General features: G+C 37.6%; 1 protein-coding gene across 1 annotated transcript in view; it reads right to left on the minus strand.

The window, feature by feature from the left end:
* Nucleotides 1-12,500, minus strand: part of LOC115221006 (mucin-like protein) — a 62,449-nt gene that overhangs the window by 48,136 nt on the left and 1,813 nt on the right. The window contains exons 2-4 of the mRNA XM_029791224.2: nucleotides 4,347-4,487; nucleotides 1,825-1,870; nucleotides 1-73 (exon numbers count right to left, since the gene is read on the minus strand). The exon at nucleotides 1-73 is cut by the window's left edge and continues 86 nt beyond it. Of these exons, the coding sequence (XP_029647084.1) occupies nucleotides 1-73; nucleotides 1,825-1,870; nucleotides 4,347-4,349 (122 nt within the window). The 5' untranslated portion in view covers nucleotides 4,350-4,487. The remainder of the gene's footprint in view (nucleotides 74-1,824; nucleotides 1,871-4,346; nucleotides 4,488-12,500) is intronic.

Here is a 12,500-nt window from a genome sequence, read left to right on the forward strand (position 1 = left end):
GTGACGTCTGTGTAGGTTGTCTCGATGGCTGTTGTCGTGTCTCCGGAGTAGGTAATATCTTGTGCACTTGTGTCTGCCAAAGGAACAAAGAATTTAAAGCTACAGAAACTGACCTGCAAAACACTTTATTTAACTATCCTTGAAAGATAGATTAACATTGGTGGGCGATTAGATCTCAGAGAGCCGTGATGAAGCTCTACAACTGTTACTAGTTTCGCTGCCAGAAATTGCAGTTAAAAAATGTAAAAGTTACTGAAGATTATTATGAAGTAACTTAAGTTAGATGTAAAAGCAAAAGCCTTAGATATACGGACCAAATAACTTTGGACTACCCTTAAAGTTCTGTGTTCAAGTCAAACTGAGGCTTCTTTCAGCTTTCGTCTTTTTAAGGACACAAAAAGAAACTACTATTCAAGTACTAAAGCCGCTCTCATTATACTGTTCCCGTCACCAGATTTCTGGCCTTGTGCCTATGTTAGAAACTGTTGTTGTTGTTGTTATTATTATTATTATTGTTATCACGGCAGCCAGCTGGCAGAATCGTCAGCGCGCTGACAAAATGCTTAGCATTATTTTGCCCGGTATTACGTCCAAATGCCGCCGAGGTCGACTTTGCCTTCCATCCTTTCGAGGTCGATAAATAAGTACCAGTTACGCACTGGGGTTGATGTAATCGACTTAATACCTATGTCTGTCCTAGTTTGTCTCCTCTATGTTTAGCCCCTTGTGGGTAATAAAGAAATAGGTATTTCGTCTGTCGCTACGTTTTGCGTTCAAATTCCATCGAAGTCGACTTTACCTTTCATCTTTTCAGGGTCGAGAAATTAAGTACCAGTTGAGTACTGGGGTCGATGTAATTGCCTATCCCCCTCAACCAAATTTAAGGTCCTATGCCTATGATAGAAAGGATTATTATTATTGTTCTTAAGGCAGCAAATTGGCAGAGAAGTTAGCACGTTGGACGAAATGATTAGCAGTATTTTGTCTCATGCCAAGGTGGACTTGGTCTTTCATCCTCTCGAGATCGATAAAACAAATGCCAGTTGAATACTGGCGTCAATGTATTCGACTCAACCCCACCCCTCCAAGCTGCCCTTGTGGCAAAAGATTTAAAATAATAATAATTATTAAGTTAGGAAGCTTGCAGATTCGTTAGCACGCCGGGCAAAATGATAAGCTGCATTTCATGCATTATGTTCTGAGTTCAAATTCCGCCGAGGTCGACTTTGCCTTTTATCCTTTACGGCACGATGAAGAACGTGCCAGTGAAACACTAGGGTCGATGCAGTCGACTAGTCTCCTCCCCCACCACCAAATTTCAGGTAGAAATCGTTACCGCGCCGGGCAAAATGCTTAGCGGCATTTCTTTCATCTTTACGTTCTGAGTTCAAATTCTGCCGAATAATCAACTTTGCTTTGTGGAGGCGCAATGGCCCAGCTCTTAAGGCAGCGGACTCGCGGTCGGAGGATCAAGGTTGCGATTCCCAGACCGGACGTTGTGTATTTTTATTGAGCGAAAACACCTAAAACTCCACGAGGCTCCAACAGGGGGTGGTGGCGACCCCTGTTGTACTCTTTTGCCCCAACTTTCTCTCACTCTTTCTCCATGTTTCTTGGGTAACGCTGCGATGCACTGGCGTCCCGTCCAGCTGGGGGGAACACATACGCCATAGAATCCGGGAAACCGGGCCCATGAGCCTGGCTAGGCTTGAAAAGGGTGTATAAATAATAAATAAATAAATAAACTTTACTACCCCCTCCAAAATTTGGACCTTATTATTATTACAATTTTGATCAATGATTTAAATTTGATAAATTACTTACAAAAAATAAATAGCAAAAGACTTGTAATGTAGAGTGCTTTGGAATGCTGAAAAGAAAGAAATACATTATATTATTTAGAGGAGATATTAATTACAAACATATATAGACACTTAATTAAACGTTAAACACACCCACGTATACAAATACACATACTTATACGTGTAAGTATACATATACATACAAATATACAGACATGCACACACACGCGAGCGCGCACACACACACACAAATGTATGTAGATATTTATGAACATAAATGCTTAGCCTGGAACGTGTGCATACCACACAGACACACACACATACATATAGACAATGTCACATGCACACATAGTTGCATAGACATACGTTTACACACACACACATATAGACACACGGAGATACAACTGACGATAAAAAAAGAAACGGAGACAAAAAAAAAAGGGAGCAAGCAGACAAGTTGAAACTTGCTGTGCATTTAAAAAGACTATTACTCTGTTCATGTCGGATTAAAATGGAATATCAGAATATAAGAATATCAAAATATACGAACAGATTTTGAAATTTTATACACATCTGTGTAATCAGGTTTGGATGACCTGAGCAGCATTTATATAGTCTCAATTTGAAGGAATATCATTGATATCAGGAAGGGATAATCACATCTGTGAATTTATTACTGCTATATGTTTAGGGATTTAAGATCAGGCCAGCCCTGACAGGACAAATAAGACCTAACTTATTTTATCTAGTAGTTAGGCCAGTGCTATCCTACTCAAGAAAATACTATAAAAAGAAACCCAACAAATGTAATTGGTGTGGTGAGCGTAAGAAACCAATATTTTTTTCTACTCTAGGCACAAGGTTCGAGATTTTTGAGAACGCGGCCAGTTGATAAGATCGACCCCAGTACGCAACTGGTACTTAATTTTATCGACTCTAGGAGGATGAAAGGCAAAGGCAACCTCGGCGGAATTTGAACTCAGAACGTAACGGCAGACGAAATACCGCTAAGCATTTCGCCCTGCGTGCTAACAATTCGGCCAGTACGCCGCCTGAATAATAATAATAATAATAATATAATAATAATAATAATAATAATAATAATAATAATAATAATAATAATAATAATAATAATAAAGAAAATGACCACATCTCACTCCTCTGGAACTTCACCATTCAAACTGACAGGAAGATAGATACAAATAGGCCAGATATCATATTGAAAGACTTCAGACAAAGAACATGCCTCCTCATTGATATGACTGTCCCAATCGATATAAACGTATCTGTCAAGACCTACCAAAAACTGAGCAAATATAAAGATCTTGAAATAGAAATCAGCAAAATGTGGAAGCTGAAGACTAAAACAATACCTGTTGTCATAGGTGCCCTGGGAATGATAGCGAAAGGGACTGATTGCTACCTAACTCAGATACCAGGAAACCCCAAAATGGCAGAAATTCAAAAGATAGTGCTCATGGGAACTGCTCATATCCTACGCAAAATACTCTCTATGTAATCCCAAGGTTAAAAACAAACTTTTTTTTGTTTATTTTTTATTTTTATGCATTAGACATTCACTAGTACAACACCAAAAAAAAACCCCAAAAAACCCCCACAAATATATGGCACAGAACTTCTAACCTGTTGTCTCTTGAGGTCTCTGGGTGAGACTTGGAGCCAACTTGTACAAATGTAAACCAAATGTCAAACATAGAATAATAATAATAATAATAATATAATAATAATAATAATAATAATAATTATTATTATTATTATTATTATTATTATTATAAAATGCCCTGGTGCAGTACCAGGCAGTGGTTCGCATGGCTTTTGATCTTAACCAATTGGAAGTGTTATCATGTACATTGTTTTTGCCTAGATATAAAAGATGGGATATAGCAAATATTCTGCTCAATACCACAGACTTGCTCGTCAGTTACTTGACCTTAACATGCGGAGCATGTCCCTTGGTGACTGACGATATGTGCCTCTCTGATCCCGAGCAGAAATAGTGGAGGAGCATCATAGCCAAACCCTAAAGAACAATTCTTTAGGGTTTGGATAATTCACCTTTGGAAACATGGGTGTTTCGATCAACACTCTCAAACATCCTTATTCGGGGACCTTTTGAAAGAGATGGGCTACTCGACTTGAATATAGTTCTAAATGGGCCCCACCTGCAAGTTCATGCGCTGTTTATCTTGATATGAGATCACCATGTTACACACCTTACTGTGATGCATGTGCGTGGTGTACCCTTATCAGGCGGGTAGTCATGATGGGTACACTGGCTTCGTATATCTTACCACAATGTCACTTTGATGGCATGCACTGCTCTCTCACTCAATAATAATAATAATAATAATAATAACACCAACCACAACGACAACAGCAACAACAACAACAACAACAACAACAACAACAACAACAACAATAATAAATATGCTTAAAATGTTAAAAAATAACAATAATCCAATGAAACTTTAAGAGAAAAGAGAAGGAAAAGTGAAAAAGATGATCAAATTCAACGAGACTTACCATAATGGCAATTTCTTTGTCAATTTCTTTGAAAAATAAGTTATATGTATGATATATTTTTTTAGATTTATTTGAAGCTGTTATAAATAGAGTTTATAAAATTATTGTACTCTCGACGTTAGGGCTGATTTGCTCTTTTATCTGAAATAAGAAAATGTTAAGGAAATATGTAAAGAAATAACTATTAGCTGAATCAATGTCAATGAAATGTAAACTGAAACGGGAAATGATTTAACGGAAAACGTGTTGTTAATGTGTTCAGTTCTGTGCATTGTACTGGTTGAGTGATGAATGAATTTGATTAAAGCAGAGTGATAGGAGAATATTTTAGTACACTGAGTAAAATATTACGTAGCAGCATTTCGTCTGTCTTTAAGTTCTCAGTTAAAATTCCTCTCGGGGATGGGGCGATGAAATAAGTCCCAGATGAGCACTGGGGTCGATATAACCTACATAGCCCGTCTCCCGAAATCGGGGCCCAAGTATTTTACGAAACCCCAAAAAGGGTAAGTCTACCTCGGCAGAATTTGAATCATGCTAACGTCGCTGCCAGCTCGCCGCATCATAATTCTCTGCTGTTAATAATTGTACTTCTTAAAATTTAAAGTAATGATGTATATACTAATTACCTGTCACTATTTAAGTACGTCTTAATCAATGTGGTAATGGTGTGCATCCGAATCCTCATTATCAATGTACTTTCACGGTACTGTACTTCCTCTTTATTAATGTACTATTTTATTTATTGTGAAAATGGTTGGCGAGCTAACTACCGCTCAAAGTGCTTTCTGTGTTAGCAATATTTCACATCTGATGTATCTTTTAGATTTCAGATAAATGCCAATTTTTAAAAATATATATTCGTAAAAGCAGTTTGCAATTAAAGGCTTCGTTGTATTCTATTAATAACAATAATAAAAATAATAAATTTTCATGCAGTAAAACAGCTCCACCCATATTACACCTTCCAACACAATGGGCATTTCCGATCTGTTGTATTTTAAATAGCTGGCACATCTACAAAGGTGGCATTTTCAACAAGGAAGGAAACGTGGGAAATTTTTTAGGCAACCGGTTACATTAAACGTTTCTGGGGATAGTCTTCCGATATTTTCTTCTCACAGTGTCATGGATGAAAAGATTGGTGACAGGCACTTTCATTTCTGGCCAAGGCCAGACTAACTTTTTTTGTCTTCCTTCGTAGAAGGAAGATAAGGCTATAAAAGACGTGTCTGTCATCGGACAGGTTTGGTAAAAGATGGATGCAAGTGGTTCGCATGTTGGGAATGAATGGCCCTACTTGAGTCCTATCCATGAAAAGTTAAACAAAGGCTCAGTGGTGGAACGTGTCTGGCGGAGTCGGAACAGTTCCTCCACTCCATTTTATTGTGATTTTGTCGGTCCCTTCATTCGATTTATAGTGTCATAAATTTTTAACTGCATTTTTGTGTAATAACATCCGATGCCTTGACCTCGAATTCCTTTCTGTGTTGTAACCTCTTTGTTTGGCCCTTGTGGTTCAAATAAGATTCATTTTTTTCTCACAGTGTGTCATAGTGACGCTCCTACGTCCTCCATTAACAACACCATCCCTCCACGAACACCACGACGACCACCGCCGCCTCCACCATCGTAGCCTTCGCCATTACTATTACAACTACACCTATCACACCCTAATTATCAGTATGCAACTTCTATCGATAATCACTCCTAGATAAATAGTCGAAGCGAAGAATTGTGGATTAAGCAGTATATAATCACCTAATCTCTCTCTCTCTCTTTCTATATATCTATCTATTACCTTCTGTCTCACTCTCTCTCTCTCTCTCTCTCTCTCTCTATGTATCTAGCTAGCTAGCTATCTATCTGTTTGTCTATCTGTCTGTTTGTCTATCTATCTGTCTGTTTACCTGCCTATCTTTGTATATGTATATATGAGAGAAAGGCATTAAAAAATCGCTTTGCAAGACAAGGTCCCAGATATAGCGGTCCTCTCTCGGGCTGATCTGCCAAGGATTTACACTTTGCTGAGGAGAGCCCAAATTAGATGGGCAGGTCATTTTGGTCAAAAGCCTGTCGTTCGACCCCTAAGAGAATGTTTTACTGCGAACTGGCGGAAGGCGAGCGTATTTAAGTGGACAAAAAGCGCTTCAAGGATACACACAAAGCCTTACTGAAGTTCTTTAAAATAAACCCCGATACTTGGGAAACGCAACCATAAGATCGCTCTGTCTGGCGAAACTACACCAATAGCGGTACCATCTGCTACGTCCAGAGAAAGATTGCCAAGGCAAAAAAAGAAAACGCGAACTGCGAAAGTCCAGAGCCAACTTTTCGCCTTTAGTTCCACTCGTGCTCGACCTGCGGCAGAGCCTTCAGAGCACGCTTCGGACCGATAGACTATAGCCTGATATTGTGGTCTGTCTTCTTCTCTCATGTATGTCCTTGCTTACCGTCGACAACGACGGAGGAATTATGTATGAGAGAGTTAGGAGAAACACTGGGCCAATTTACGATTAGGTCGTGCATAGATTTCTTTGCGGACGCGGCAAAATGGATAAGTTGGGTAAAATGAGTAATTTTGATTTTTTTTTTCCCCGTCTACCTGTTTGAAACCATTACATTGCAAAAGTGCATCATTTCGTACAATTGCATCATCTTAAAGGGTGAAAGTTGAAGTGGAAGAGAGTTTGAAGCAATCAGATGACTGGTGCTAGTTTTCAAGAATATTTTCCTCAAATTTGACATGATTGTAATTGAGGTTGCCTATGGAATATCTGAATAACGTATGCCGTTTAACAAAGTTCTTTTCTCTATTAGATTCAGAATCAATATTTTCCCACGCTAATGATTAATTTGATAATTTTCAATGATCAAATGATGTCTAAAGTGGGATAAAATGAGTAATGATTAATTTAGATATATTCTACTTTAACTGTATGGTGCGTAATACGTTTTTCAGTAAGGAAGACTCTGCAGCAGTTCGCAAAGAAGCTATAGAAAATATTTTAAATGAAGTTATTAGATTTAGTCGAGTTTCGTTCATTTTATATAATGAGGAATTTTTCCATGATCCTTTATTTGCCCCAGATATTTAAAATATTTGTTTCATTTCTCATCTTTTTGATATCTGAAAATTAATATCGATGTAATTCTGAAGAATGAACGAAAGAAATTTACATTAGTTCCTCTTACTCATTTTGCCCCGCATAAATTGTTCTCAATGAGAACGGAGATAATTTTCTGAAATATTGTTCTGAACATGCTAAAGTCATTTTAATGCATTCAGAGACGATCATTTGGTTTAGTTTTTGTACGGCAGTGAACATTTGTAAAATATAATTTTCTCAAAGGCAAAAGCGTAGTAAATATTACTTATTGTGCACTCCGCCATAATGTTTATCTTCCATATAATTGTTTTGTCACTGTTATCTTTGATTGTTATCATAATCATTATGAGGCCCATTAGTCTAAGTTTGATCGAACAAGGTTCAAAACTCAAACGTCATTATGTAACTTATATATCTTATATATCACTCACTCACTCACTCACTCACTCGCTCATTAACTCACTCACTCACTCACCCACTCACTCACTCACTCCCTCATTAACTCACTCACTCACTCACTCACTCACTCACTCATTAACTCACTCACTCACTCGCTCACTCACTCGCTCACTCACTCACTCACTCACTCACTCACTCACTCACTCACTCACTCATTAACTCACTCACTCACTCTCTCACTCACTCGCTCACTCACTCACTCACTCACTCACTCACTCACTCACTCGCTCACTCACTCACTCACTCACTCACTCACTCACTCGCTCACTCACTCGCTCACTCACTCACTCACTCACTCACTTATTAACTCACACGCACATTCACCCATTCACTCACAACTGGGCCACATGCTTGTCGATGGGGAAAAATATTTGTCATTTGTTAGTTGCGAATAAGACTGCTCTTTCCTTCTGTAAGTCTGTGTGCGGGTATGTGTGAATGTGTAGACTGGTGACAGTACGTGCGTTTGCGTGTGCGTGTCTGTGTGTGTATGTGTGTGAGAGAGAGAGTGTGTGTAAGAGAGTGTGGTGTATGTATGTGTGTGCGTATACGCACACACACACACCACACACACACACACACACATATATATCCTCTAAATAATGATACTGGTATTTTTTATGTAAGGTTAAAGCTTATGGTGATCACCGCGTTATGACTAAGGAAAATGGTCTAATAAAGGCGCCGAAAGCATATAAATATATATGTGTGTGTGTGTGTTTGTGTATGTGTGTGTGTGTGTGTGTGGTGTGTGTGTGTGTATGTGTGTGTGTGTGTGTGTGTGTCTGTGTGTGTGTTTGTATTCGTGTTCATAATCCATTATTGCCATCATTATTATAATTACTATTATTACTATTAATCACGGAGGGCAAAAGGCTTAGCTGCCGTTCGTCCGTCTTTACTGTCTGAGTTCAAATTATGCCGAAGTCGACTTTGCCTTTCGTGCTTTCAGAATCGTTAAAAGAAGTATCAGCCGAGTACTGAGGTCGATGTAACTGACTTTCTCCAACCCCAAATTTCGGGCATTCTGCCTATAGTAGAAATGATCATTATTATTGTTATTATTATTATTATTGTTAAGGTGAGGAGGCGGCAGAATAGTTGACGTGCCGGAATAAATGTTTAGTAGCTTTTCGTCCGTCTTTACGTTCTGAGTTCAAATTCCTCCGAGATCAACTATGCCTTTTATCCTTTCCATGAAATAAGTACAAGTCCAGAATTGTAATCTATGTTTTTCCTTCCCCTCAAAAACCGCCGGCTTTGTGCCAAAGTATGAAAATTGTTATTGCTGAGGCAGTGAGCTGGCAGAAACGTTAGCACACCCGGCGAAATGCGTAGTTGTATTTCGTCTGCCGTTACGTTCTGAGTTCAAATTCCGCTGAGGTCGACTTTGCCTTTCATTCTTTCGGGGTCGATTAAATAAGTACCAGTTTCGCCGGGGTCGATAAAATCGACTTAATCCGTTTGTCTCTCCTTGTTTGTCCTCTCTGTGTTTAGCCCCTTGTGGGAAGTAAAGAAATAGGTATTTCGCTTGCCGTTACGTTCTGAGTTCAAATTCTGCCGAGGTCATCTTTGCCTTTCATCCTTCCGGGGTCGATTAAATAAGTACAAGTTACGCACTGGGGTCGATGTAATCGACTTAATCCGTTTATCTGTCCTTCTTTGTCCCATCTCTGTTTAGTCCCTTGTGGGTTGTAAAGAAATAGGTATTTCGTCGATTATGGAAGGGAGACCTTGAACGGAAACTTAAGCCAGATGTAGTCTGATGGGACCAACTAAACACGTGACACTTATCCGACAGGAGTCATTACACATTGAGGTCACTATCGCTGCTGAGAGGATGTAATAACACTTATGCAATGCTGTACATGCGTCTGTAGAATAACTTTGCCTGTGTTATTAAAGTAACAACGTGTATGTGCATGTGTGTATGTGCATGTTCCATATATAGTATATAAGCTCTTTCCAGGAGACATATCTTTACTAATGTCCCTTGTGGATTGGATATGGTGGATGTATATTAGTTTAATTCGTTCTCTCGTGGAAAATCACATCGGTCCAAGCACTTTGTGTAGATCTGTAGTCACACAGCCCTGTACAGACACCCACGTAATTAGGTGCGGTAACATGAATAGAAGATCTGCCTAAGTTCCCTACTTTAAACATTATTACTATTAATTTATCTATTTCACGGCTGACGTGTATGACAGTGCTTAACTTTTGTTCCTTGACTCATAGAACAATACCACGTATATATGTATATATGTATGTATGTATGTATTATGTATGTATGTAGGTATGTATGTATGTATGTATGTATGTATGTATGTATGTATGTGTGTATGTATGTATGCATGTAATATATGTATGTATGTATGTATGTATGCATGTATTTATGTATGTATGTATACACGCAAGTACATAGTATGTATTATGTATATATGTATACATTATGCATGTTTGTATGTATATATTTATGCATATACACCTATGTATGTTTATCCAAAGATAAATCATAGTTAGCTGTAGAGGGATTTAAAGGCAAATGGTTAAAAAAAAATGACATTTTATTAGCAATTAGGTTGAATGAATGAATAGATTTTCTCGTTAACTTACTATCGTTGATTATGAAAGAGTTTTTGTGTGAGCCGCACTTGTGAAATATTAGTTCATTTGGTATAAATCACTTGAACTGTGTCTAATTTATCTGTGACTACTTTAAACACTCAAGTGGACGATTCAAATGTTGACTAACTTAAAAGTACAATACACTATTTCATTTCGTCCGTACGGATAAGAATTTGCGTAATTTAGTATCGAAAATACCTATTTCCCACCCTCCACGTCCTCTCTCTCTCTCTCTCTCTCTCTCTCTCTCTCTCTCTCTCTCTCTTTCTCTCTACTCTCTGTCTACTCTCTGCTGCTTCTCCCTCTCATTCTCTCGCTCTCTCTCTCTCACCATTTATATATATACGTATATATATATATATATATATATTATATATACAAATAAATGAAAGAATGGAGTTGAACGACGAATTAACAAAATTCCTTTATTTTATTTTCGACATGTGTTTCGAAGGATGCATATTCCTAATTTCGAAGGAATAAGGGGTGCATTATGCCGCCTTCTCATCAGGAAAAGTAAGGAACTATATATATATATATATATATATATATCTATTTATATATGTGTGTGTGTGTGTGTGTGTGTATACATATATTACTTATTATTTGATTCTGTGGATCGACCCTCTAATTTAGAAACGTTGATTGAAGCTTCTTGTCAGCCACATCGAACTCAAAAACAGGCGGCGTTTTTTCCACTTGAGTGGGGAAAGTACTACGACAGTAACAATTGGCGATGGTACAGCGTAGTTTTCTCCAACGAAATATGTTTGTAGATTTACTTCAACGATAATAAAAATTTCCCTGTTGTACAGAAAAATAGAAGTATTATGTATAAGGCTCACTCTTCACCGTAATCATAAAACTTTATCTTAGCATTGGTAGTAAGAAATGATTCACTTCCAAGATTTACTGCAATAGATTAAGTACTGCGAGGCCATTTGACCTACTAGAAATGATGAGCAAATCTCCCTTATATTACAACGCTATCATCGTACTAAAACCGGAAGCAATGTAATGGTATGTATCTTCTTTATAAAGAAAGAACAAGTAGATAACATGTCCAGAGGAATAATCATCGACCTTGTGTTAATCTACTAAAACTTCATCGGCAATATATACAATAACTGACGCTAGCTCCGATTCATTTGACAGAGAATTTTCCATGTCCATGTGCGAGTGTATGTGTGTGCAGCAAATTATATTGCAATTGAGAGGTGTCAAACGCCAAGTCGGGACAAATCGTTCATATAACGACCGTTCCGTTTATAATTCACAGGGGAAAAACCAGAGCAATAATGAGGACTCCAATGCAAAACTGCCTTTTTTACTGCCCTGTCACATATTTATTTTATTCAGTCATGTTCCAGTACTAAAGAGTGTTTATGTGTTCAAGGTGTTTAACAATTAAGTCGATTGTCTTTGGAATAGAACTAACAAAAATAGTATATGGATTGTTAACGTTCATATGCTTCCGTGTTGTGCAATATCGTATCACAAGGAAACGTGAAATGTCGCAACAGAAAACAGGCATTCAGTCTCTTTTAGAACGCACACGGGTCTTAACTGCGGTTTTATTCCCACGTTTTACCCTACAGATAATAAGAATGAGCCAGAAGTATACTTTGAACAGAAAAACACACACACATATACTTGTATATATGTATCTATATATATGTGTGTGTGTATATATATGTACATGTATGTATGTATATATGTATATATATATATATATAATATATTATAGGATAAAATTTTTCGAAAAAAATTTTATCAATGGCCAGCATATTAAAAAATACCTTTAAAGGTTAAATTTATAAACAACTTATAAACGAGGGAAAATATGCTGGACATATTTGGGGTACTTAATTGTGCTCATGACTTAGTGTTTGCTTCTTCCATGGGTATAAGTAAGTATTTCATTTATATCTTTGCCGCATTTATCACTGACAAAGAG

This window comes from Octopus sinensis, linkage group LG17 (assembly GCF_006345805.1).
Source record: "Octopus sinensis linkage group LG17, ASM634580v1, whole genome shotgun sequence".
Lineage (NCBI taxonomy): Eukaryota > Metazoa > Mollusca > Cephalopoda > Octopoda > Octopodidae > Octopus > Octopus sinensis.